Source organism: Theropithecus gelada, chromosome 6 (genome assembly GCF_003255815.1).
Source record: "Theropithecus gelada isolate Dixy chromosome 6, Tgel_1.0, whole genome shotgun sequence".
NCBI lineage: Eukaryota > Metazoa > Chordata > Mammalia > Primates > Cercopithecidae > Theropithecus > Theropithecus gelada.
In genome coordinates, this window is record NC_037673.1 from 34,508,010 (window position 1) to 34,535,792 (window position 27,783).

General features: G+C 39.5%; 1 protein-coding gene across 2 annotated transcripts; it reads left to right on the plus strand.

The window, feature by feature from the left end:
* On the plus strand, positions 1–26,201 carry DNAJC21 (DnaJ heat shock protein family (Hsp40) member C21). Of its 2 annotated transcripts, none has more exons than XM_025389375.1 (12): positions 1–330; positions 4,228–4,321; positions 6,109–6,232; positions 6,540–6,662; positions 7,729–8,033; positions 9,270–9,421; positions 11,029–11,116; positions 15,192–15,350; positions 16,070–16,151; positions 20,890–21,062; positions 24,908–24,983; positions 25,552–26,201. In XM_025389375.1, exons 1-12 carry the CDS (start codon positions 234–236, stop codon positions 25,714–25,716), a joined length of 1,638 nt encoding a protein of 545 aa, XP_025245160.1. In that variant the 5' UTR covers positions 1–233; the 3' UTR covers positions 25,717–26,201. The 2 variants fall into 2 exon arrangements, with proteins under 2 accessions (XP_025245160.1, XP_025245161.1); XM_025389376.1 differs by having other exon boundaries at positions 10–330; positions 16,109–16,151.
* The last annotated feature ends 1,582 nt before the right edge of the window (positions 26,202–27,783 follow it).

The following is a 27,783-nucleotide window of genomic DNA, read 5'->3' on the forward strand; positions in this document are numbered from 1 at the left end:
TCCGCGCTCCCGCGTGCCGCATCCCGCGTCGTCTGCCGCCACCGCGCGCCTTCACTGACCCTCAGCGCCGCCGCTGTCGCCGCCGCCGCGCTCGCTGGCTGGCCCAGTGCGGGCGGCGGGCTCCCGCCGGAGAAGACTGCCAGCGCCGCCGCCGCCGCCGCTTCGGCCCGGGCTCGGGCCCGGGCCCCGACCCCGTCCCGGGCCCCAGCGCCAGCCGCCAGCCCGATCGGGCGATGAAGTGTCACTATGAGGCGCTGGGGGTGCGGCGCGACGCCAGCGAGGAGGAGCTGAAGAAGGCCTATCGGAAGCTGGCCCTGAAATGGCACCCGGGTAGGTACCTGACCCGCAGCCGCCGCGGGCCCTCGGACAAGCCCGGCCCTCCCCGACTGTCCCTTCCCCGGGTCGGACTCCGCGGAGGCAGCAGAGAGCGACCTGGCGGCCTAGGAGCTTCTTGCCCGGCCCGGCCGGTGCCCGGCGCTGCCCCGCCCGCCTCGGTGGGCGCAGCGCTCCGCCCAGGCGCCCCCCGGCTCACACCCCATCTCCTCATACCCGCGACCCCGGTCCCGCATCGCCACTGTAGGGGAAAAACTGAAGTCCAGCGACCTCACCTGCTCCTGCTGCCAGGTCGCAGACACCACGAGGGAGCAGTCGGGGACTCGGAACTCGGACCTGCCCCAGGCTTGCCCTTCCCTGCGTCCCTTGAAGCGCAGCCTCTCGGTGTTTTTCCTCGTCTGCCCACCACTTCGTCCGGGTATCCCAGATACTTCAACCTGATGTATGGCTCCTTTCGTTTCTTAGTTAAGAAGTTAAGAGACGAGAGCTAGTAAAATATCTTTTAAATAGGAATGCACTTTTTTCGCTTTTTTTTTATTTTAATAGGCTGATTAAGCAGACCCTGTACTTCACTTTGGACATGATTCTGCCGAGGAAGAGTTTTAATCAGGTGGCTTCCCTAGTAAAGTTTGTATGTTTACTTAGAAGTATCCTTCCTCTGGATGTGTCATTGGACTATAATCCAGGCCTGTGTGACTTTTATGAAGTAATCTGATCTTCCAGGCTGGGAAACTAAGACAGTAGTTGACGCTCAGCTTTTTGAAGTTTATATGAAGAGTCTTTCATATTTGCATTAATCAGTAAACACGGTTACAGAGTATCCAATATATGCAAGTCACTGCCCTCTACTAAGTAGATTTGGAAATGCTAAGACAGGGATCTTAGAGTCTTGTTAGGAAAACAACTTTCTGCTTTACACAAACGAAAAGTTAAATACAACTGCCCTCTAAAAAAAATCGCAACATACATAATTGGTGATTAGATTAATAGAACAACTAATATATGCTCCAGGAATTCAGGGAGGGAGTTACTTTGTATTGAGTCTTCCCCTTCTCAGAGGAGTTTGGACTGGATCCTAGAGGAATGCAGTTTGGAAAAGTGAGCTCAACAGTATGGAGGATAGCATGGTGGAGGACAAAAGATGTTCCAGGGGACAGTTTGGCTGAAGATGGTGTTTATTGCAGGTCTGAAAAATAAGGATTAGGAGAGGAGTGGAAGGAAAGGCCAGGGATCCAAAGTCAAAAGGGAATGGCTATGGTTGATAGAATGGGAGAGAGAGGTGTGGGTCTGTTACTTCAAGTTAGGTTTACCAACAGAGGCATGAAAAAAATGTGATTATAAATATATTAGAGCAGAAGTAAATGAACTGATGTTCATCATAGCAGACAGTCAGAAGAAACAACCAAAATTAATAAATGTAAAAATAGTATAGAAGTATATTCTTAGAGTTTGGGTTAGTGGTTAGTGTAGAAGTGTGTTCTTAGAGTTTGGGTTGTTACTGTTAGACATCAAGTTAGGAATTAGAAGGAAGTTCGGAATTCCTTGACTTTCTAGGTGGGAAAGGGTAAATGAAGTAGAGAATGCTGCGACCAAAAGCGTATATAATTTTCTGAAGAGTGATTTTAAATCAGATTGTATTTCTTGAATACAAGAGTAGTTTGAAATCAGATTGTATTTCTTGTAATCTTGAATATTAGGCCAAGGACTGTGAAATTTGCTTCGCTAAATAAGGGAAAGTTGTGGCTGGTTTTATTAAGCTGCCATGGGAGGGTACTATGAAGGCAACTGAGTGGATTGAAGAGGGCTGGAGACAGAAGTTAGGGAGAGTCCGCAGTGGACAGTTGGGTAAGGGCCCAGGCCAGGCTCGGGGTCAGAGGGAGGGGGAAAGCCCAAGGGGAGGAGATGTTGGGAAGGAAAAATGACCAGATTTGGTGATTAATTAGAAATCAGTGCAAGGAAGAAGCATGCAAATATGACTAAAATATCAGTTAACTCCTGTGAAACCAAACCTGTTAGGAACTGAATGCAATTATCTTCTCTAAATATCATCATAATTTATGGCATCAGTGTGATGGTAACTGAGAATGGGCAGCAGGAAGCCCTGAAGAGCCGTGGTCTATGGCTGCAAAACTATTTGTAGATAATACATTACTGTCATGTTTTCTTATAACTTCTTGGGAAGGGTAGTATTGAGCTGTAGCTTAAAGAACTTTAGTGTGCTCTGGCCAGGCGCGGTGACTCATGCCTGTAATCCCAGCACTTTGGGAGGCTGAGGTGGGCGGATCACACCATCCTGGCCAACATGGTGAAACCCCGTCTCTACTAAAAACACAAAAATTAAATGTGCGCACCTGTAGTGTCCCAGCTACTTGGGAGGTTGAGGCAGGAGAATAGCTTGAACCCAGGAGGCAGAGCTGAGCCGAGATCGCTTCGCTGTACTCCAGCCTGGTGATAGAGCGAGACCCCGCCTCAAAAAACAAAAAAAAAAAAAAAAAAAAGAAGAACTTTAGTGTGCTCCATAGTCAATTCAAAATATTTTACTTTCTGAATGTATTAGTTGTCTATTACTATGTAACAAATTACCAGTACCTCAGGGCTTAAGACAACAAACAACAAAAACAGCAAGCGTATATTCACTATATGGACTCCCACAGTTTCTAAAGATCAGAATCTGGGAGCGGCTTGGCTAGATGATTTTGGCTTTCTCTCATTGTCTGAAAGGACCTGCTTCCAGCTCACCAACCACCAACTCATGTGGTTGCGGCAGGCCTCAGTGCCCTGCTGGCTGTTGGCTGGAACCTCCTTCATCCCATGAGCTTCTCCATAGGCAGCCTGAGTTGCTCATGCTATGGCAGCTGGCCGCTCCCAGAGTGATCAAGAGAGAGGGAAAGCCCAAGGTAGAAACTGCAGTCGTTTATAACCTCATCTCGGAAGTGAGGTACCATTACTTCTGCCATCTCCTGATGGTCACACAGACTAACCTTGCTGACACAGAAGGGACTGCACAAGGTGTGAATGCCAGGAGGCAGGGTGCTGTCTTGCAAGCTGGCTACCACCCTGAGGCAAGGACGCTTTCTGAATTCCATGGTTCGGGAAGCACAGCTAAGGAAATAATAACTAATTAGTGTATATTTTTAAAACTGTATGAGATTTCTTTTGATATACATTGATGAGAAAGAAAAAAAACAATGTGAGCACTAAATGTAATCTAGCACAAAACAAGCCTTTCTAGAACTGATTTTATTTATTTTACTCCTTTTAAAAGTAAAATTTATACTACTCAGGATTTTCCATTTGTGGATATCCAGTTGACTTATTTTACTTTTATTTTGTTTTGTTTTGCTTTATTTTATTTTATTTTATTCTGTTTTAGAGATGGAGTCTCGCTCTGACACCAATGCTGGAGCACAGTGGTGCAATCTAGGCTCACTGCAACCTCTGCCTTCTGGGTTCAAGTGATTCTCCCACTTCAGCCTCCCGAGTAGCTGGGACTACAGGCGTGCACCACCACGCTGGGTGAATCTTTTGTATTTTTAGTAGAAACGGGGTTTCACCATGTTGAACACCAGACTGGTCTCGAACTCCTGACCTCAAGTAATCCACCCGCCTTGGCCTCCTAAAGTGCTGGGATTACAGTAGGCATGAGCCATCACGCCGGCCCAGTTGACTGTTTAGTGATGTACCAAAGCTTAGGGAAAAGCCCGAAATTTCTACTTAGGTTGATACTTTTAACAAATCTTGATTATTGACTGTTATACGGGGTCTCTCTGCTTTGATCTAGTTGTCTTTGTTTTGTGCACTTCTCATCTGTTTATGGCATTTCTGATGAAAGAGGTGTTATTTAGATTCTGTCCTCTACGTTTTTGATTGACTAAATTTCTGTTACTTTAACAGATAAAAATCTGGATAATGCCGCAGAAGCAGCTGAACAATTTAAATTAATCCAGGCAGCATATGATGTGTTGAGTGACCCTCAGGAAAGAGCATGGTGAGCATCACGCTGTCCTTCCCATCCTAGTTTATGATATTGGGAGCAATTGTCAATATAGGTGGCTTTTTTTTCAAATTTAGTACATTAAATGGTTTTTGATGTGTCCTGAAACATCTGTCACCTAGTCATCACATAAAATCTAATGTTTGGGTCAGAAGGAACCTTGGAAATGATTGCTCCAATTATCTGATTTCATAGGGGGTGAAACAGAAAGTTTGGTGATATTTTATCATTTTAATTTTGATACTTTAGGTGACTTCTCATTAAATACCCTTTGGTGTATGACAGATTTACTGGTATCAGACAGGAAGAATGTTTTCTTTTTTTTTTGAGACGGAGTTTTGCTGTGTCACCCAGGCTGGAGTGCAGTGGCGCAATCTCAGCTGACTGCAACCTCCGCTTCCCAGGTTCAAGCGATTCTCCTGCTTCAGCCTCCTGAGTAGCTGGGACTACAGGTGTGTGCCATCACACACCTGTATCGTTTTTTTAGTGGGGATGGGGTTTCACCATGTTGGCCAGGCTGGTCTCAAACTCATGACCTCAAGCAATCCACCTGCCTTGACCTCCCAAGTGCTAGGATTACAGGTGTGAGCCACTGTGCCCGGCCAATACAGTGTTTTAATACAAGAATGGTAATCCTCAAAGCTACTTTATATGAATAAATTGAATTAAGTTTCTGCATCTGTGACAGATATTACTAATGATGGTCTGATCATTTAAAATAATTTCCAGATGAAAATTACTATGTTTGAAGTTCTCAGTTTTCAGATTCTCAATTAACTTTTTGCCACAAGGAAATAGGTTGTAAGCTTTGACATAACTGTGCAAGATTCTGCTCTTACAAAGAGCTACTGTGCAAATCATCTTTCTGTTAAACAGTGTACAGCACAGGTGGCTGTCAAGAAAAAAAGTCTGTAAAGAAAATTCTTATAAAATTGTGTTTTATAAGAAAATCAGAGAGAGGATCCTGAACATTTCTCTACCAAGGAATTTGGAGATCTGGTCTTGGAATTGCTTTTGCCTTCCTCTCAGAACTTCGAAATTCTTTCCTGACTTCCTTTTGCTTAGTCTCTTCTCAAGATCTTGGGTTGTTTTCTGATCCTTGGGATTCCTTTGTCTTTTTATTGAAAGCTCTTGCCTAGTAACTGTCTTTTTACCTGGAAGCAGTACCACGTAGTGGCTAGGAGCTGGTCTTCCCAATGTAGGAGACCTGCTTCTGAATTCTGACCTTGCTGGTTACTGGTTTTATGATCAAGGATGACAAATTACGTAATATCACTGACTTCCATTTCCTCTTATATCAAATGGAGATAACAACTGCCTTTACAGAGTTATGAGAAGTAATTGTATGTGTGTGAAGCTCCTAGATTAAGTTGACCTAAATATAGGAAGAGTCTTATTCTGGTGCATCTTGGTAAATTTCCAAATCACAGATGTGTAATGATTCTGTGGGCCAGATTTCCTATGTCCTGTTTTGTGTTTCTTTCCTGTGGAAGTACAGGACTCAGAGACAGTCATGGAAATTCCTTGGCTTTTTAAATTCCCCTGTTCATGTGGGCTAGCATTGTATAATGTATCAGAAGTTGCAGGCCTAGTTAAAATTAACAGTTCTGTGAAAGATTATGAACTCTTTTCATGTTAATATTTCCTTAAAAGTTTTTGGTTATGGATTGGACATATCCACAACCAAAAATGTACAGTAATAATATTCAAAAGGAGCAAGAAATCCTTTTGAATTCTTACTTATTCAGCCTTCACTGATGATGCTAATTTTTGTTTTTCAGGTATGATAATCATAGAGAGGCCCTACTTAAAGGTGGGCTTGATGGCGAATATCAAGATGACAGCTTAGATTTGCTACGCTATTTCACCGTTACCTGTTATTCTGGTTATGGAGATGATGAAAAGGTAAGATAAATGAACTCACCCTTAATTTCTTGTCAAGTACTAAGACTCACATACCAAGAGAGTTCTTAAAACTATTCTGTAATAGAAAGTGAAGCAGTGTTCATTTTGAAAACTGAAGCTGCATTACCTTCATGTTTAAACTGTCAGTGTATAAAAACCTCCAGTTGAAATCTAAATGTACTTTCAGGGACTGAACTTTGTCCCAAAATTCTTCAACATTAAAATTTTTCATTTTGTATTTTAAAATCTTATTCTGTGATTAGGCTGTGAAAGTGTTAAGAATTTGTTTTTGTTACTGTTTTTTTAGGGCTTTTACACGGTGTATCGTAATGTTTTTGAAATGATTGCCAAGGAAGAACTAGAATCTGTGTTAGAGGAAGAGGTTGATGATTTCCCAACTTTTGGAGACTCCCAGAGTGACTATGATACGGTAAAAGAAAAATACATTGTGTTCTATAATTAGTATTTATCACTGTGCCATTTTTAAATTTAATTTAATTTTTTGAGATGGTCTCACTCTGTCACCCAGGCTGTAGTGCAGTGGTATGATCATATCTCACAACAGCCTCAAACTCCTGATCCTCCTGCCTCAGCCTCCTGAGTAGCTGGGGAACACAAATGTACGCCATGACATCTAGCTAATTTGTAAATTTTTTTGTAGAGATGGGGTCTTGCTAAGTTTCCCAGGCTGATCTTGAACTCCTGGCCTCCCTCCTTGACCTCCCAAAAGATTGGGATTACAGTCATGAGCCACAGCTCCCAGCTTCCCATTTCCTCATTTTAAAACAATTGGTTCTAGTTCTCGGACCTATCCCATGACCTCTCTTTGTCTCTCTTCCTTTCTGAAGTAGCTTTTGGATCTCTTGCAACCTTCCCTCTACTTTTCCTTTTTTATTTTTTATTTTTATTTTTATTTTATTTACTTATTTATTTTGTTTGAGATGGCGTTTCACTCCTGTCGCTCAGGCTGGAGTGCAGTGGCACCATCTCAGCTCACTGCAACCTCAGCCTCCCAGGTTCAAGCGATTCTCCTGCCTCAGTCTCCCACGTAGCTGGGATTACAGGCTCCCACCACCAATGCTCGGCTAATTTTTGTATTTTTAGTAGAGACGGGGTTTCGTCGTGTTGGCCAGGCTGGTTTCAAACTCCTGACCTCAGGTGATCACCCACCTCAGCCTCCCAAAGTACTGGGATTACAGGTGTGAGCCACCATGCCTACTTTTCCCTTTTAATTTACTAATTATTTACTGATTATTTACTAATCACCATAGTCCCATCCAGTGATTAGTAAGGCTATTTTTATTTTCTCATTAGGTTTATTTTGAAGAGTGATTTATTCTCGAAAGCCTTAGAAGTACTGTCTTCTCCAGTGATTAATAGAAGTGTTATATATGTGAAAAAAGAAAGCTAAAAGATGTTTTGCATCACTAATATTTACTGCTTTTCTAAAAAAAAATTTAAAAGCCCAGAAGTTAATCTGTTTTCTTTGTCGCTAGGTAGTCCATCCTTTCTACGCTTATTGGCAGAGTTTCTGCACTCAAAAGAATTTTGCATGGAAGGAAGAATATGATACACGACAAGCTTCAAACCGCTGGGAAAAACGAGCCATGGAAAAAGAAAACAAAAAGGTTCGGGACAAAGCAAGGAAAGAGAAGAATGAGCTTGTCCGTCAGCTGGTAGCTTTCATTCGTAAAAGAGATAAAAGAGTGCAGGCTCATCGAAAACTTGTGGAAGAACAGAATGCAGAGAAGGCAAGGAAAGCCGAAGAGATGAGGCGGCAGCAGAAGCTAAAGCAGGCCAAGTGCGTAGCATGCGCGGGGCCCTCTTCTCAGTATCGGTGGGGGACAGAGGCAGCACCAGCGGTACCTGACATGTTCATGATGGGTTCAGTCATCAGCCTGGCTTTGTCCTGCTTTTTGTTCTTTTTAAAATTGTGGCATTGGATAGTGTTTTTTCATCTACTGTATAAAAATTATTATTATTATTATTATTTTTGGGACAGAGTCTCGCTCTGTTGCTCAGTCTAGAGTGCAGTGGCACGATCTCGGCTCACTGCAACCTCTGCCTCCAGGTTCAAGGGGTTCTGCTGTCTCAGCCTACCAAGTAGCTGAGATTACAGGCTTAATATGCCGCCACACCCAGCTAATTTTTGTGTTTTTAGTAGTGACGAGGTTTCACCCTGTTGGCCAGGCTGGTCTCCTACTCCTGGCCTTGGGTGATCTGCCCGCCTCAGCCTCCCAAAGTGCTGGAATTATAGGCATGAGCTACAGTGCCTGGCCTAAAGTTTTTATTTGAATTACATGTTTTCCTTCAGAGACCCTTTACATTTGAGAGATCCTTTAGACTCTTGTAAAATTTAATAATTTTAATTAATAACTAACGTTAATTTTATTCTTCCTCTATGCAAGGCTGTGTTCTAAGTGCCTTCCTCACAGCAATGCTGTGAAGTAACTTATCCTCCTTGTTCTTTCAAGGAAACAAGGCAGACAGGCCTAAGATCACAGAGCCAGTAAATGGTAGAGGAATTGAACCTGAGAATTCTGACTCCACGCTTTCCTGCTTTAGCCACCGTGCAGTACTGCCTTTTGGTCAGTGTACTCTGAGATACTCTGTTCATTTTAGTTCCTCTAAAGTTTTGTTATTAAAAAGTTACTGTAAAAGCATTCTGTCCAGAGCATTATAGCATTCTTTTAAAAATTACTCACTTCTTAAGAATCCTAACTCATCCCACCCTCATCTTTTGAAAATTAACACTTTACCTACACGACTTAAAATCGTCTGAAGATTTTTAATAAGTTGCTGAGTTACGTGTTTCAAAACCTATTATCTACTGCTGGAGCAATTAAAATCAACCATGTAACAGGTAACAGGTTTAAGTGACTTTGCCTTGGTTTTAACTAAGCACAGCTTTTAAGTTTGTAAGCATGGATAGGTTGGGAGCAAGCTCTCTAGGGGGAATGGATTTTAAACCTAAGTAGTAAGTATAAACCATGCAGAGGCGTGCTTGTTGCTATGAGACTGTGCTGTATGTGTCCAGACTGGCGGAGCAGTACAGAGAACAGAGCTGGATGACTATGGCGAATTTGGAGAAGGAGCTCCAGGAGATGGAGGCACGGTACGAGAAGGAGTTTGGAGATGGGTCGGATGAAAACGAAATGGAAGAACATGAACTCAAAGATGGGGAGGATGGTAATGTTGTTTTTATACAGTGTGTACTTCTAGCTGTGTAACATGACAAATGGCCATGTTTACAAGTGTGACTATTAAAGAAAAAATTAAGTGGTAGGTCAAGTTTTAATAGTAACTATTTCTAGAAAAGCTGATATTGCATGAGAATCTATGTGTTGTGTATAAATTCTTCCTCTCCCTTGTGACTTTATAGAGGGGCTCCTCTTCGTGTGCCAAAATGTTGTTTTCTTTGCCGCTATCATTAGAGCACAGGTATTTGACTTCCTTAAAAGGCAAGGATAGGGCATTTTTGAGAATAGCTGTATTTTCCCCACTGTCTCTATAAAATTGACCCAATTTTACCTTATCTACAAATGTGATTTTTCAGATTAGTAGCCCAAATGATAAAATGATAAACTTTTATTTATTCAAAATGACTAGGAAGTGTTTTATTAATGAATCAGAAGTAATACTTGTGAACGTACTTTGAAAATTAAAAAGCACTCTATAAATGTGAGATGGCCTAATTTACATCGAGTTTTACAATTTATAGCGTCCTTTCACATCCAAGATCTCACTGGATCCTCACACAATCCCCCTTACATGGAGGTTTTGCTCATGGAATTGTCTCTATTTTGCCGTTGTGGAAACTAGGACTCTGAGAAGCTATGAGATGTGCCTGAGAACGTATGACCATTTTTAGATCCAGAGTTTTTGCTTCAAATCCAGTATTGTTAACTATTTGATTAATTAAAATTTCACATATACGATATATTGAAAGTCTACAATACCATAATGGAAAGTTAACACCGTATATTAAACATTAACACTAGATAGGGTATATTTTGATCATTTATGATTTCAATGAGATAGTCCTTCAGAATCATACTGACATCACTTATAAATAAGCAACATGTACATGGAAGAGATACCTTGAGATATTTATTGGTCCCGTAATAAATCCCAAATGACAGTTTACCTGTTTGTTTCTTCAAAAATAGAATATGGGTTTGTGAAAATAATTTTAGTTGAGCTTTTTAGTCACTTAGTTTTTGTGGACTATACTGATAGTAATTACTCAGTTGTAATAAAGCCAAAAATGTAAAAGTTTATAATGTGAAACTTTACATGTAATATGTTAACTTATGGCCTATCCGTCTTATAGTGATGGAATGTTATAAACTAAGTTTATTAAGTATTTAAGAGTAAGTCAGAGTTGTAAATGTGTTTGGACCAAACCTTGCTCAAGAGGTAAACTAAGGAAAGACCTTTGTTGAAAAAACTGCTTCATGGTAGATCTATTAAAGTGGGATTTAATTTTTTAAACTTAGCTCACATCCAAGACTTTAAGGATGTTTTAAATCTTCTTTTAAGTGGACTTAGGAAAAGAACTTGAAAGGTAAGGTGCTTTATTTGGAAGCCTTTCCTTATAGTACGGTGCTTCTTTTAAAAAGCTAACTCAAATCCTGATAGCATTTTTTTTTTTTTTTTTTTTGGTAAAGAAATAAAATTTAATTTCTAATTTATGTACGAGTATAGATCCTTACCAAAGAGATGAAATTTGTCAGCATATTTTAGATTTGTGCTCTGATCAGAAAGGTTTCTTACTATAGGCTTCCCTCTTATAGGTAAAAACAGTGATGAGGCTGAGGACGCTGAGCTCTATGATGACCTCTACTGCCCAGCATGTGACAAATCGTTCAAGACAGAAAAGGCGTAAGTTTATTTATTTAATTTTATTTTATTATTTTGAGACAGGGTCTCACTCTGTCACCAAAGCTGGAGTGCAGTGGCACAATCATGACTCACCGCAGCCTTGACCTCTTGGACTCAGATCATCCTCCCATGTCAGCCTCCTGAGTGTCGAGGGCTACAGGCACCTGCCACCACAGCCAGCTAATTTTTTTAATAGGCTGGTACAAAAGTAACTGTGGTTTTTGCCATGACTTTCAGTAGCAAAAACTGCAGTTACTTTTGCACCAACCTAAATATTTTCTGTGAGGATGGGGTTTTGCCCTGTTGTCCAGGTTGGTCTTGAACTCCTGGGCTCAAGCACTCCACCTGCCTCAGCCTTTCAAAGTGCTAGGGTTACAAGTGTGAGCCACTGCATCCAGCTAAAAGGAGTAAGTTTAGTGTCTTTGAACTTGTGTTTTCTTTTTTTTTTTTGAGACAGAGTCCCACTCTTGCCCAGGCTGGAGTGCACTGGCACGATCTCAGCTCACTGCAACCTCCACCTCCCTGATTCAAGCGATTCTCCTGCCTCAAGCTCCCGAGTAGCTGGGACTACAGATGCAGGCCATCGTGCCTGGCTAATTTTTGCATTTTTAGTAGAGACAGGGTCTCACCATGTTGGTCAGGCTGGTCTCAAACTCCTGGCTTCAGGTGATCCACTCGCTTCGGCCTCCCAGAGTGTTGGGGTTACAGGCATGCGCCACAGCGCCCTTCCCTTGTGTTTTCTTTTGAGTTGAAGTGTAACACTTTGAAAGTTCTGAAGAGAATGTGCTTGTAGCAGTTGATAACTAGCCTCACATACTGTCTTGGGGGATTCCTTTCCAGCAGGGGAGGAAGAGGTATTTGTCCCTGCTGTTAAACCTGTTGTACTGATTCTCACTCATCCCAGTATTCCTACATAAGAGCTGCTTTTAAAACACATGCACTGTCTCCAGAAAGAAATGTTGCTTGTTTTGGCAAAGAAGACACAGTCACATGGGCAAAAAGTCTAGACCATGTCTAATTATCTCCCTCCATTGTTGGTGTCAGACTCGCTTCCCACCATCACTGTCACATGCAGGCTGATGCTGCCAGTATAGGGACTTGAAACTTGTCCGGCCCAGAGTATCTTTGCTGAAGTGGAAGCCCTTTATCTTAGGGGGACAATGATGAAGAGAGAAGTGTTAAAAAGGATACCATTATTATAAAGGAGGGAGGAAAGAACATGGGAGAAAATGAAAGTAGAATCAGCAAGGGAAAAGAAGCAAAATGGGCAGTCAGAGAGAAAGGAGGCCAAAGGATGAGAATGGGGCTGTGAGAGTCATAAATGGTATTACCATATGACCTCAGGGAGAAATAACAGAGTAGTAAGGGAAGGGGAAGGGGCAGAAAAATTAGAAACAAGCAAGAAAAAGGTCAACGATGAAGGAGATTTGAATTTTTTTTTTTAATTTGGAAATAATGACACACTTAAAAGTAAATTGCAAGAAGAGAATACAGTGTGTCTGATTGACCTGTTACTAACATTTTGCACCATTTGCATGTCCTTTCTCTCTACACATTCTCACACACACAGTTTTTTTCTGAATAATTTGAAAGTAACTTACATATATAGTGTTCTCTAAATACTTTAAATACTTCACTGTATCTTAAGAATAAGGTTATTCCCGCCAGGCGCAGTGGCTCATGCCTGTAATCCCAGCACTTTGGGAGGCTGAGGTGGGCAGATCACCAGAGGTTCAGAGTTTGAGACCAGCCTGATCAATATGGAGAAACCCCGTCTCTACTAACACTACAAAATTAGCTGGGCATGGTGACACATGCCTGTAATCCCAGCTACTCAGGAGGCTGAGGCAGTAGAATCACTTGAACCCGGGAGGCAGAGGTTGTGGTGAGCCAAGATCGTGCCATTGCACTCCAGCCTGGGCAACAAGAGTGAAACTCTGTCTCAAAATAAGAAAAAAGGGTAAGGTTATTCTCTGATGTAATCATGCTACAGTGATGAAATAAAAGTAATTATTAACATTGATATGGTATTTTTATCTGATTTATTACCTATCTGATGTATTCCAATTTTGCCAATCAGTTGTTTCTTAATATAGAATTTTCTCCACTTCAATACAGAATGCAGTCTAAGATTGTAATCTGGAATAGCTTGTCTTGTCTTTTATGCTGTTTACATTTTAGAAGTATACTGTTTCTTTAAAATACTTTTTTCATAGAATTCTTCTCATTTGGGTTTGTGCATTTCCTCATGATTAGATTCAGGTTATGCAGCCCCAGGTGGGACGCTGCACAAGCGTGTTGTACTCTCAGGGATTCATAGCTGGAGACAGGTAAAGTCCTTCTGCCCCTCATTTGTCATGATAATTTTCATCACCCAATCAAGGTGTCATCTAATCTTACTACTATACTACTAATTTTACTATAGAGTTAGTATTTTTTCCCTTGCAACAAGCTTTCCCTTGTAACATGTTTAATCTGTGAGGAGACACTTTAAAACTATGCAGATATCATGCTTCTCATAAAAGTTTTCCTTATAACTTTGGCATCTGTTGATGGTTTTAGCTTGCATCAGTATTTTTTTTTTTGAGGCAGAGTCTCTCTCTGTCACCCGGACTTGAGTGCAGTGGCACGATCTTGGCTCACTGCAAGCTCCACCTCCCGGGTTCACGCCATTCTCCTGCCTCAGCCTCCCGAGTAGCTGCGACTACAGGCGCCCTCCAGCACGCCCGGCTAATTTTTCGTATTTTCAGTAGAGACAGGGTTTCACCATGTTAGCCAGGATGGTCTTGATCTCCTGACCTCGTGATCTACTCACCTCAGCCTCCCAAAGTGCTGCGACTACAGGCGTGAGCCACCACGCCCGGCCACATCAGTCTTTTTTATGATGGTTGCAAAATGATGCTTTTCCAGTGCCAGTGCCCCCTCCAGTTTTTATCTGTTAGTACTTGGCCTTTTGCTGTAAACTGGAGCCTTCCCTTTTATCCATGAAAAATGTGTCTGTTATCAGTTTGAATTTATGAATTTTTTTCAGTGTTGTATAATTCATTACCGACCTTTTCTTGCTCAAATTTTTCCAGAATTGGTTAGTGAGCATTCCTTCAAGCCAGTTTTTGTGTCCTTTTGACATGTGCCTCTATCTTTTTTGGAGGACTTACTTTCAGACACAAGATCTTCCAGTATCTATCTCCAGGGCAGCTTGGTCTCAGGGAGAATTTTAGTGGGAAAGAAAAATAGCAACTAAAACTATAATACCAAAAGCCTAAACAGATGAGAGGAAGTAGATAGTTGGCAAAGGTTCCTCCTTTTTAGTTGATATAACTCTTGTAGCTTATGTTGTCAACTCTGTTTTGTGGAATGCTTGTTAGCTGCCTGTAGGTGTGCTAAGTCAGACATTGCCAGCAGGGTTTTGAACAGAGGGGTAGAGATGTGTCTAAACTTACATTACGGTGGTGAGAGTGAGGAAGGAGACCTCTCCTGAGAAGGTGAAAAGCAGCTGGTGAAAAAGCAAGAAGCAGTAAACTGCTCTTGTATTTCAAGCCCTCCCACCACCATTTCTCTAGTCCAGGGTCCTCTTCCTTTTAACATTAGAATGTGTGTTTTCTAATTTCCCAGTGATCCCTCCAAGTCTGTGGGATGGCCTGGAATGTAAAAACACTTAGCAAATACTTAGCAATTAAAAGGAAACAATGAAGGAAGCTTTAAGAACTGAAAAATCAAAATAATAAATAGAGAATTTGGCCAAACCTCCCCCTGCCAACATTCCCCCATCCCCAGAAAGGAAGAAAATGTATGTAGATAAAAGGACAGAGAAAGACAGGGGAAGCTGTGGTACTAGAAGAAAGAGCATGGCCACGAGCTTCCAGTGTGCTTACTACCAGAGGAATCCTGACACGTTCTGTTTCTCTGTATAAAATCATGAACAAATAAAAAAAAGAAAAAAAGTAAATAAAAATCATAAACGTTTTGCTTAGTGGGGAAAAAAGCAAATTTTATCTTGGTTGCAGTTATCCAGCAACATTATCTGGACACCTGAACTAATTTTAGTGCAGCTGCTCATGTCAGATTGCTCTTTCAGCATGAAAAATCACGAGAAGTCAAAGAAGCATCGGGAAATGGTGGCCTTGCTAAAACAACAGCTGGAGGAGGAGGAAGAAAATTTTTCAAGACCTCAGATTGATGAAAGTCCATTAGATGACAATTCTGAGGAAGAAATGGAAGATGCACCAAAACAAAAGTACTTCTAAATATTAAATGTCACTAGAAATACTTATCACATTCAGAGATTGCATTTAAAGGTTTTTTTTTTGTTTTTTGTTTTTTTTAGTTGTAGAATTGCTCTGTCGCCCAGGCTGGAGTGCAGTGGCCCAATCTCAGCTCAGTGCAACCTCCAACTCGTGGGTTCAAGTGATTCTCCTCCCTCAGCCTCCCAAGTAGCTGGGACTACAGGCACACACCAGTACGCCCAGCTAATTTTTGTATTTTTAGTTGAGACAGGGTTTCACCACGTTGGCCAGGCTCGTCTTGAACTCCTGATCTCAGGTGATCCACCTACCTCGGCCTCCCAGAGTGCTGGGGTTACAGGCGTTAGCTACCGCGCCCGGCCTTAAAGTCTGTTTTATCCCAAGAAAGTTACTCAGTTATGCTAATATTGTCTCCATAGTTTCCAGTTCATGGAACTTTATAGTGTTGAAGTGGATACAAACAGAATGTCAACTATAATATTTATAGAACATATTATCGCTATATTAAAAGCAGTTTTTATACATGGCAATTGATATGCTAATTACTATCCATTGAACTACAGACTTTTGTTATTCTCTAAAATGACAATGTGAATACTTTATTTTCCTTTTAATGCTTTATGATATTAAATATTTTTAATCTTTTACTTCTATTTTACTACTTTATCACTAGTGTTTCAACTTTTTTTTTTTTTCCACTTAATCTTCACAGAGTCAAGTATTTGACATTTCGATTTATATTTGCTCTTAGGCTTTCTAAAAAACAGAAGAAAAAGAAACAGAAACCAGCACAGGTATGTTAGAAAGGTTTTGTTAATATTAAATGCCAACTGTAAAGTCGCAGCGCTCTTATTTATTCAGTGTCATCTGTATTAAGGAGAGAGACTTACACTTCATAATTTTATGTTGGTTGTAAGCTTCATTAAAAGGAATTGGAAATATTTTCCTTTTTTAGTGCTTCCCTCCCTTGTATGTATGTAATAACTAACTTAATTATGACTGCTAGTGTGTTTAACAGGTATGCATGTAGAATTCCCCTGTTATGAATTAGCTGAATTTTCAGTATTAAAAATATGAATACGTCTCACAGAAGGGCTTTTAAGTCAAGATAACAATTAAAGTCTTGAAATAGGAAAATCTGGGATTGGTCATTTTTTTATCTAAGTTTATTTCTGCAAGCAACATAAACATTGCAAAAGGAACATTTGGTTAGAAACTTGTAATGATAGGCCGGGCGCGGTGGCTCAAGCCTGTAATCCCAGCACTTTGGGAGGCCGAGACGGGCGGATCACGAGGTCAGGAGATCGAGACCATCCTGGCTAACACGGTGAAACCCCGTCTCTACTAAAAAATAAAAATAAAAAATTAGCCGGGCGAGGTGGCAGGCGCCTGTAGTCCCAGCTACTCGGGAGGCTGAGGCAGGAGAATGGCGGGAACCCGGGAGGCGGAGCTTGCAGTGAGCTGAGATCCGGCCACTGCACTCCAGCCTGGGTGACAGAGCGAGACTCCGTCTCAAAAAAAAAAAAAAAAAAAAAAAAAAAAAAAAAAAAAAAAAAAAAAAAGAAACTTGTAATGATTATGAGTCTTGAAAAAATGTTTCTGTTTTTCAGAAGTTTTAAGTAATTTAAATATTTCACAGCTGAAGTCCAAATTCATTATCTTAAGGACTATTTTTAAATAAAATGATATTATGTTGTTACACCTACAAAAATATGGATATTTGGTTTTATGCCATTTTAGTATAATCTAGTTATATTAACTTACATTAAGTATTAAATATTTTTAATAAAACACATTAATGCTTTTTAATAAAACTTTAGATTTGGCTTATTTATCCAAATGGTTATAATAATATATTTGATAGTCTTTTAAAAATCAGTTTCCTATTCCAAAAATGATACATGACACATGAGTTAATCACTTAAAATTGTAATTTGGAACTTTTTGCTTCAGTTATAAAACCACATAGCAAATATGTGTTCTTTTTATAAATTGATGCCTACCATCATCCATCCAAACACCTTATAATTATTAGTTTGGAACACTTTCTCTTTCTTTTGTGTATGTCAGTACCACTACAGTAAGGAAAAAATAAATGGAGAGAGATTTATGTTTAACGTTTGTGTATGTCAGTACCACTACAGTAAGGAAAAAATAAATGGAGAGAGATTTATGTTTAACCTGAGCCTGTATTACCTTGATTAATGGAGCATAGATTCTATTGATTGCAACCATAAACACATATATTAGTATTTTATTACTGGTGAAAATGCTTCAAATGAACACCCCATTGTTTCTCACAAAAGCTATATTCCTTTAATAGCATTCCTCGTTTATGATTCCTGATTGTAGCAAGTTCAGACCTAGCTTGATGTAGCACTTTTCCTGATATTTTCTAAGATCTTTTTGAAGGGAAGGGCAGTGTGGAGACGTGTACTGATAGATTTAAGAGCAGATGGCAGCAAATAATGAGTATCTTGAAACTTGAGATTGGGAAAGTTTTCCGTATGGCCAGAAAAATTCCGTAAACAACAAGGATTGTACAGGAAAACACTCCCAAATTAAAACTGAATGTAAATAGAAACAAATGACCCTGACTGACAGGAAAGAAAATTTAATTCAGGTAACTCAAACATAGTACTCTGACTGAATACGTTCCATGGGATATAGTGGAAAGATAAAATTAACTGCCAAAAAAGTAAGTCCTGAATTTGGTATTTTTTGGGTGGTATTGGTGTGGTATTTTTGAAAGTAAATGAATAATATTTTCACCAATTTCATAGGAGGCATTGTCACTACTGAATTTTTTTTTTTGATATGCAGAAAATTTGAAGTATTATGTAGTTAAATTTTTCTGTTCTTTGTTGATCTATATTTAATGTTGTGTCTAAGAAAATGATGCCAAGACCCATGTCATTTCTTTCCCCTATATTTTTTCTAAGAGATTTGTTAGTTATTTCTTATGTGTAAGTATTTTATTTAAAATATTTTTTGTATGTGATTCAAGGAGAGGATCCAGCTTTATCAGTGTAGATATGTAGTTTTCAACATTTTTTTTTGAAGTGATTATCTTTTCTCTATTGTGTGCTCATGGCAACTTTGTGGAAGATTATTTAATCATGTACAGAAGAGTTCATTTCTGTGCTCTATTCTGTTCTGTTATCTGTTTATCTGTCTTTGTGTCAGAACCACATTGTTTTTGTTATTGTAGATTTTAATATGTTTTGAAATCAGGAAGTATAATGCCTCCTCTTTTTCATGAGTGCTTGGCTAGTTATAGTTCATAATCAAATTTAAAAATTTTAAACAATAGGTCTGTAAAAAAATCCTGTGCTATTGGGATTTTTATAGAAATTGAATTTGTTCACAATGTAGGTTGTATTGACATCTCAAAAAAATTAAATTATTTGACCCTTGACCCCCCCCAAAAAAAGGAATTAAATGAATAAATTGTTACTGGGAACCATATTCTTTTTGTGGGAAGAGGGAAGTACAAACATAGAGAGAAAGAGAAGAAGAATACTGTGGAGTTGGATTGAAGTGGAGATGTTGGTGTGAGCCCATCATTTAAAGAAAGTAAGTGTGTGAGCAGTGTGCATTGTGAGGACCTAGAAGCAATGACACTCCTAGCATTGAGCACACCTAGTGCACACGTATTGGTTTTTAAGTTTCCTTTTCTATGAAAAGGAAACAGGCTTGATCTTTGGAGAAGTAGCTGATTTCAGGGCTGAGACTGGGAAAGTGGAACATGAGCCTAGAGCATCTTATACTAGAAACTAAGGAAGTGCTCAAAAACTGATAGGGATACATTAGAAATACTCAAGATCCAGCTTGCGGGGCCTGCCAATTTGGGAAAATTTGAGTCATCAAAAGGAATAAAGGTAATAGATCTTCATACATTGCATTTGTTAAAAATAAATTTATGTATCTATATTGACTTTTAAAAGAGTGAGAGTTGGCCAGGCGTGGTGGCTCACACCTGTAATCCCAGCACTTTGGGAGGCAAAGGCGGGTGGTTCACAAAGTCAGGAGTTCGAGATCAGCTTGGTTAACATAGTGAAACCCCATCTCTACTAAAAACACAAAAATTAGCTGGACATGGTGCCACGCGCCTGTAATCCCAGCTGTGGAGCCTGAGGCAGGAGAGTCGTTGGAACCCTGGAGGCTGAGGTTGCAGTGAGCTGAGATCCTGCCACTGCACTCCAGCCTGGGCAACAGAGCAAGACTCTGTCTCAAAAAAAAAGAGTGGGAGTTGGAGAAAGGAAATGGGAAAGCTTTATTATTACAGGAGAATATTAATTAGTACAAGTGCAAATGACAGAAGTAATAGAGGGAGAAAATCACTCTTCTACATCCACCAGTATATAAATGTTTCAGGCAAGAATCGTCAATAGATGCCAAGTATATTCAGTAAATGGTTATGGGGACAGGATATTTACATAGTCTCAGCATCATGCTCTAAAGATTACTTATTAATTAAAAAAGGGAAAATGTACTTTATAGTTGAAAAATCTGGCAATACCACCCCAACCAAATGATCAAACTTATTAATATCACTGAAAAATGTGACAAACGCATTTTGCCTCCTGGGATTATAGTATTATGCTAGAAATGTTTAACCTGAATCTGATCATTTGGAAACAACCAAACAAAGCCAAATTATGGGACACTCTACAAAACATCAAATTGTCAACACCATGAAAGACAAAACAAAAAAGTGGGGGAACTGTTCTAAAATAAAGGACATTAAAGATACCTGACAACTAAATGCAACATGTGATCCCTGATTACACCCCGTATCCTGTATGTCCCAATAGGGGAAAAGGATTAATTGGTAAATTTGAATGTGGGTTGTGTAACAGATAATATCAGCATTAGATTCTTGAGCGTGCGTATTGTGCCAGAGAATGTTTTGATTCTTAGGATGTACCTGGCAAAGATTCATATCTGCCTGCAAGCTCACTTTCAGATGGTTTGGGGGAAAAAGTGTGTGTTGGGAGAGAGAAGAGGTGGAGAGAGCGAGCACAAATGTGCCAAAATTTTGCTTGAAAACAGACAGGTACACTTAGGATAGGTTTGCCCGGTGTCTTTCTTCTATAATGCCTGTTTGTTGTTGCCGTTGTTTGTGACTGTAGAAAAATAGTTGCCCATTGCTTATCATTTGGAAATATGGAAAAATATCATCCTCAATTTTACCTGTAGAGATTACTTAATAATTAAATTGTGATTACAATTTTCTCTCTTCTGCTTTTGCTAATATGTTGTATTTTTTCACATAATTGAATATCTTTGGAAACATGATACTTAAGCACTTGAGAATTTTTCTTCATATATTCAGCCTTTCACTTTTTGAACATTTGGATTGTTTTCAGATTTCCGCTAATTTACTATCTCTGTAATGAGCATCCATGTTCTTAACTTACCTGCTTCCCCTTTTTATTTCCCGAAAGTATATAACTATTTGGCAACATAACATAAAAAAGTAGTAGTAGTAGATTTATTTTGTAATGGCACATACGTTTTATTACCTAGAATTATGATGACAATTTCAATGTAAATGGAACTGGAGAAGGAGTAAAGCTTGATCCAGAAGATACTAACTTAAATCAAGACAGTACCAAAGAATTGGAAGATAGTCCCCAGGAAAATGTCAGTGTCACAGAGATCATTAAACCATGTGATGATCCAAAAAGTGAAACTAAAAGGTAAGTCAAAGTTGCATATCATTTGTAAATTACCGAATATTGATAGTAAGGATATAGCTTTTCTTTTTTTTTTTTTGAGACGGAGTCTCGCGCTGTGTCACCCAGGCTGGAGTGCAGTGGCGCGATCTCGGCTCACTGCAAGCTCCGCCTCCCAGGTTCAGGCCATTCTCCTGCCTCAGCCTCCGAGTAGCTGGGACTACAGGCGCCCGCCACCACGCCCGGCTAGTTTTTTGTATTTTTAGTAGAGACGGGGTTTCACCATGTTAGCCAGGATGGTCTCGATCTCCTGACCTCGTGATCCGCCCGCCTCGGCCTCCCAAAGTGCTGGGATTACAGGCTTGAGCCACCGCGCCCGGCCGGATATAGCTTTTCATATATCAAATAAAATCTTCTTTCCCATGACTGACCGAGTAATTTAGATGTATCTGTACATACCTGCATGTAGATACACACACATATGTATACAGATGAAGAGCATTGAGAAGAGGATGCTAGAGGAATGTGCCCACACACATCTTAGCAGCATGGCCAAAATCAGAAAGATGTCACTTTGATCCAGTTCTTGTTTCCCTTATCCTGCTGTGGTGCTGATTTTGTCGTGGATCATTAACCCTTGACACTCACATGAGAACAAGACTCCTGCTGCGTCCCTGGAGTGTTACTAACCAAATCTCCATGCTCATGACAGCAGCTTGTGTTGGGCCCCACCATATTGTGAGGATGCATGGCAGCAGCTGGGGCCTTTCCTGCTTAGAGGAGCCCTGGACTCTTGGTGCTGCACAAGGCCATGGTGTGGCCTAGGAGGAGGTCTCACTCAAGGGAGGTAGCCTGTCCTGTCCTCTCCTTCCTCCTCTTGTCTGACTTTCTTTTCCCCATCCTCCTCGGTTCCTCTAGAACAGAGAATCATTTCTTATTTCTTGAGGAAAGATCTGATAGTGAGGAGCTTCAGGTTTCTGTCATTACAGAACCCTGAAAAGAATTAAAGTGACAGAGCAAAGTGGGAGCATGAGGTAAAAATGCTAACACTGGAGCAACAGTGATGGGGTGGGGGAGTGTGTGTACTTTGGGGTTTAAGGCACTTAGGGGTTTAAGGAAGGAGGAAACAGATGTGCTCAGGCCCATGATATGGCTCTGGCTATAGAAGAAAGTATATAAAGAACTACACAAACTGGTCATGTTGAAGCTTTGAAGAACTTTGGAGAGTAGAAGCCTAGAAGGGGAAATTCATATTTATTTCACTCTGACACCAGGTGTTTGTTCCCTTTCTGCTAATGGGGAAACTGAATTTCAGGTTAATTGTCCAAAGACAAAAGCTGTTGAGTAGAAAGGCTGACACTTCATTCCATCTGTCTGACGACTTGAAGGCACCCAGATCATCTGGCTCCACGGAGCCTGTGTGTCCTGTGGGATGGGCGCAAGAGTGGGCCAAGAGGTGGGGCTGTGGGCCTCTGAACCCCTTCTTCATCTAAAACTAAAATTTTTCACTTTTCCATGTTACTTCTTTTTTTTTTTTCCGGAGATGAAGTCTTGCTCTGTCACCCAGGCTGGAGTACAGTGGCACGATCTCAACTCACTGCAATCTCTGCCTCCTGGGTTCAAGCAATTCTCCTGCCTCAGCCTCCCGAGTAGCTGGGACTACAGTCATGCACCGCCACGCCTGGCTTTTTTTTTGTATTTTAGTAGAGACAGGGTTTCACCATGTTACCCAGGCTGGTCTCAAACTCCTGACCTTGTGATCTGCCTGCCTCGGCCTACCAAAGTGCTGGGATTACAGGTGTGAGCCACCATGCCCAGCCTCCATGTTACTTCTACATGAGAATTGGTCTGGGGAGGAAGAAGGTTCTCAGACTTGGGCAACCACTGATATAGTTCAGCTCTCTCATTTCACTGATGTGAGAAAAGGATTCAGAGAATTCAAGTGACTTCTTCACAGCTGCAGAATGGTAGGGCTAAGATAGATACATTATACCCACCACCCTCCCCACACTACTCCTGTCCCCTGGATCCAGGGCCTTTATGCTGGACTCCTCTGCTGCTTCTCTGGAGTGGTGTGGACACTGGCCACCTACTGAGACAGGTTTTTTAAAAAAATTGTGTGTGTGTGTGTGTGTGTAGTATTTTTAAAAAATAAAGGTCTTAGATATCAGTTTCAGAGATGTAACTGTCTTTCATAATATAAGTGATGTTTGCCAGGAATATTATCCTAAATTTGTTAGACATATTAGTGTCATATCTGTGATGATAGTTTGAAAATTAGTATGTATTATTTGTTGCCTTTTATGCCATTGTATCCTTTTCTTGATGTTTTCAAAGCTGGCTGAATCCTACACAATATGTTACACTCCTAATCTGCATCTTTTAAATGCATAGGCCATTTAACTTAACACAGACCATTGGCCTCTGCTTGAAGAATAGTATGCCTATAAACCGGAAGCATTATCATAACTTACTCATTATAACCCATCCTGTCTGTTCTGTACAGTATAGTTGGACCCAGATTTTTACCCTATGAATTTGGTTAGCACAAATGAGGGAAGGTATGAAATGCCTAAGGACAATTGAAATTCATGTAGGAGATGAGTAGAGGAATGTTCAGCAGTTCAGGCAGAATAAGAGGAACCCAGCGACATCATTTCTGATCTAAATGATATGGTGGGGAAAAACCATCAGAATAACAGAAAAGACATCATTTTTAAATAAAAGTAAATTCCTTACATTGAGCAAATTTAATTTTATGAAAAATGTATTACAGAGTCTTTGTTTCACTCATTTCTCTGTGCAACTATTGAAATGTTTGTTAGACTGGATCACATTCAAGAAGTTAATATTAGGCCTGGCACGGTGGCTCACGCCTATAATCCCAGCACTTTGGGAAGCCGAGGCAGTGGATCACGAGGTCAGGAGTTTGAGACCATCCTGGCCAATATGGTAAAACCCTGTCTCTACTAAAAAATACAAAAATTAGCTGAATGTGGTGGCACATGCCTGTAGTCCCAGCTACTCAGGAGACTCAGGCAGGAAAATTGCTTGAACCCGGGAGGCAGAGGTTGCAGTGAGCCAAGATCACACCACTGCACTCGAGCCTGGGCAACAGAGTGAGACTCCATCTCAAAAAAACAAACAAAAAAAAGAAGTTAATGTTTTTGGGGAACCACACTTCATGTCAGATCATTTATGATTACTATTGTTGGGTTATGAAGATGGTTTGCTTCTTTAAATGGAGTATTGAGTGCTTCGTGCTTTTTTTTTTTCTGAAACAGAGTCTTGCTCTGTCACCCAGGGTAGAAGGCAGTGGTAAAATCTTGGCTCACTGCAGTCTCTGCCTCCTGGGTTCAAGTGATTCTCCTGCTCCTCCTTCCAAGGAACTGGGATTACAGGTGCCTGCCACCACGCCCAGCTAATTTTTTGTATTTTTAGTAGAGACGGAGGTTTCACCATGTTGGCCAAGCCGGTCTTAAGCTCCTGACCTCAAGTGATCTCCCCACCTTGGCCTCCCAAAGTGCTGGGATTACAGGTGTGAGCCATTGCGCATGGCAGTGCTTTGCTTTTTATGAAAACACTGTATAAAACATTCAGAAATATTTTAAGAACCTTGTTTTAACTTTGTTTCAACTGTTTTAAGTAAATTCCTTAATTTTTATGCCAAATTTGATATTCAATTTGATTTCTGAAGTTGCTTTTTAAAGCTGTTTATTTGAATGTAAAAATCATTTAAATTGGCTTTAAAATTAATAAATTAACCTTTAAAGTGCATTTCACTTTTTTGAGTGTTCTTTAGAGCACTCAAATAATGATGATTAAAAGGAGTATTTTTTTTTTATTATGCTGAATTATTTATTTTCCAGTGTTCCTAAACCCAAAGGAAAGAAAACCAAAGATATGAAAAAACCTGTCAGAGTACCTGCTGAACCACAGGCAATGGTAGGTCAAAATCATATTCGTATCTCTTTAGCATATCTTGCTGTTTAAGCAATATAATGATCTAAAGAAGGAAATGTGTATTTGGTGAGCCATTCCCCAAAGAACCTGCAAAGACGTGGATCCATCAACAGTTTTGTTTGATAAAGGTAGAATTTGTATATATAATGTATCTTTTTTTTCATTAAAATAAAAAGAAGCACATTGGAAATGCTCGACTGTACCAGGACAGTTACTGTTGCTTTCTATTACTTTTCAATCTAAAGCCTTGGTGGTAAGAATTACATGTGTCAAGGTCTGGAGATTAATTGTGAAGCATAAACTCTTCCTCCGTTCTAGTCCATGGGGTACATGCTATTGAAAGTCTCAGGACCCTTAAAGTTAATTGTGTTGATTAGTGGGATTTAACCTCCAAGAACATCTGCCTTTGTTGGACCTGTGTATTAGCTGTCCACTCTGTTAAAACATCTTTATTTTACAATTGTTTGATGCTTAATCTTGACATTAAAACCTAAAACACTACTTTTAAGTGATGATGCTTACTTTTATTTATGATTTTTGCCCTTCTCAGAGTGATGTTCTTATCAGCTGTACAACCTGCCATAGTGAATTTCCATCCCGGAATAAACTTTTTGACCATCTAAAGGCCACAGGTCATGCAAGAGCACCTTCATCATCATCTTTAAACAGTGCAACAAGTAGTCGAAGCAAGAAAGAGAAACGTAAAAACAGATAGAGATTCTGCCTGTGCTTTTGTTTGACTGTCTCTAGATCTTGAAACCAAAAAACTGAACTGAAATCATCTAAAGAGTTAAAATTTCAATGATCTGCAATTAATTACATTGTGGAAGATTATTTTTTATCTTGTAAAAACATTTTTTTGGTTTAATATATATTTTTAAAACATTTCACTAGTGATTGAATTCTACTTTTGCCATCTGAATTGACTTGAATGTCTTAAAACAGGTAAATACTGTAAAGTGTGTATTCTTGATGTTTGTTGGCTCATGTGGACAGAAATGTACAGGGAGAATTACATTATTTTAACACAGAAGTGCTCCTTTCTGCTTTATTTTGTGAATTTCACATTACTTTTACTTAATGCTTTTGTATTTTGTTAATCCTTCACAATATATGAAAAACTCAGATCTTTTAAAAAGCATCACAGATCATTTTTCCACATGACACTGGATCCGATTTTAAAAATTATTTTTAAATAACTGATTATGGATTATTGTGTTTTTTTCTCAAGAGCAATGATAGGTAGAAACTAATTGAACATTTGTAGTTGTGTTTCAAGAATAGTATCTCTTCATGATTTTACTTGATTTAATTTGATATTTTACTGGTTTACCAGTAAGGTATATTGTTCAGTTTTTTGCTCTGATTTGAATTGTGGAGGTGGAAGCAAATTAGTTTACATGGCATGTCCTCCCTAGGCACAGTGACAGCTGTAAAGTATGACGGAACAAGGTAGCAGATGGTACAGAATTTATACTATTTAACAAGAGATGTGTTATTCTTCATTGGGTTTTTTCTTCACTATTTTCAGACGTTTTTCTTCTTTTTTTCCCGTGATTCAATGGAGAAAAACTTTGTTAATGAAAGATTTTGTGATAGAGCTGAGGCTTATACCATCTGTTCTATAGCAATGATGAATATTAACACAAAAGAAATATGAAGAAGTGTTATAACTGAGTATTAGAACAGTCGTGTACATTGATCAGTATTAAGTCCATTTTTAGGATGGATTAGTCAGTTCTTTTAATTGGTCTTGAAAGTAATTCTAAACTCACTGGCTTGAAATGTATACTTTCTGTACAATGAAGTTATTGCTTTCTGCATATCCTCGAATCTTCAGATTAATGAAATGAACAAATTTTCAATTATAGATCAGCTCTAAAACACTAAAATCCTTAATGGCAAAGTCTTTTCTGATAGCTTCATGGATAGTATTGATGATCAGGTTTCTTCTGTGTTATTGACTTAAAAATAAGCATTTGAAACTTAAATTTTTTTCTTTTCCATTTAGAGATATATTTTTTTCTTTACCTTCATACGTTTCCATTTCTTGCTAATTTCTATCACTAATTCCTCATAATTGTCCCCGCTCCCCTTCTTGATCTCTTCAGGGGGAATACTAGCCAGTTTCGTATCATCTGATCTCTTATCCTGAGACTTCTGAATGTGCTCTACTTTCTTCTTATCTGAACCAGATGAATTGGCCGTAATTATGAATAGGAATATAAATGAACCAGAGGACATACTAGTCACACGTTATTATACAGTAAAAAATACGAAGTCATCTTGAAAGGTAGTTAATGTACTGCAGATGTCCCTTATGACTTCTTTGCTTTCTCTTGTACCGAACATGCAGGTATTTAATTTGTTTCATGAGGGTTGAGTGGAGTTACTTGTCACTTTTATGCAGATTGACAAAAATCAACCGTAGTTTTCAAGGGATCTTTGTGAGTTGTGACTGGAAGCTGACCTAAGTCTTGTGTCTCATCCTTTGTGATGTTGAGAAATCATCTAATTTCTCAGAACTTTTTCTTATCTCTAACACAGTTCTTACCATAATAATATTGTCTCCATTTATCATACAGGATGATTATGAAGGTAAAATGAAATAGTATCTATGAAAATGCTTTTTAAACACAAAAGCTTTATACAAAATATTGTTAAATTTAATTAAGGTAAATCTTTTTTAGTTTATATATTTGCAGACTAAAGTATACATGTTGGATTAAATGGGCAATTAAGTTTTATAGGAATTTGCTTCCTAAGTCTACTTCTGAAGAGG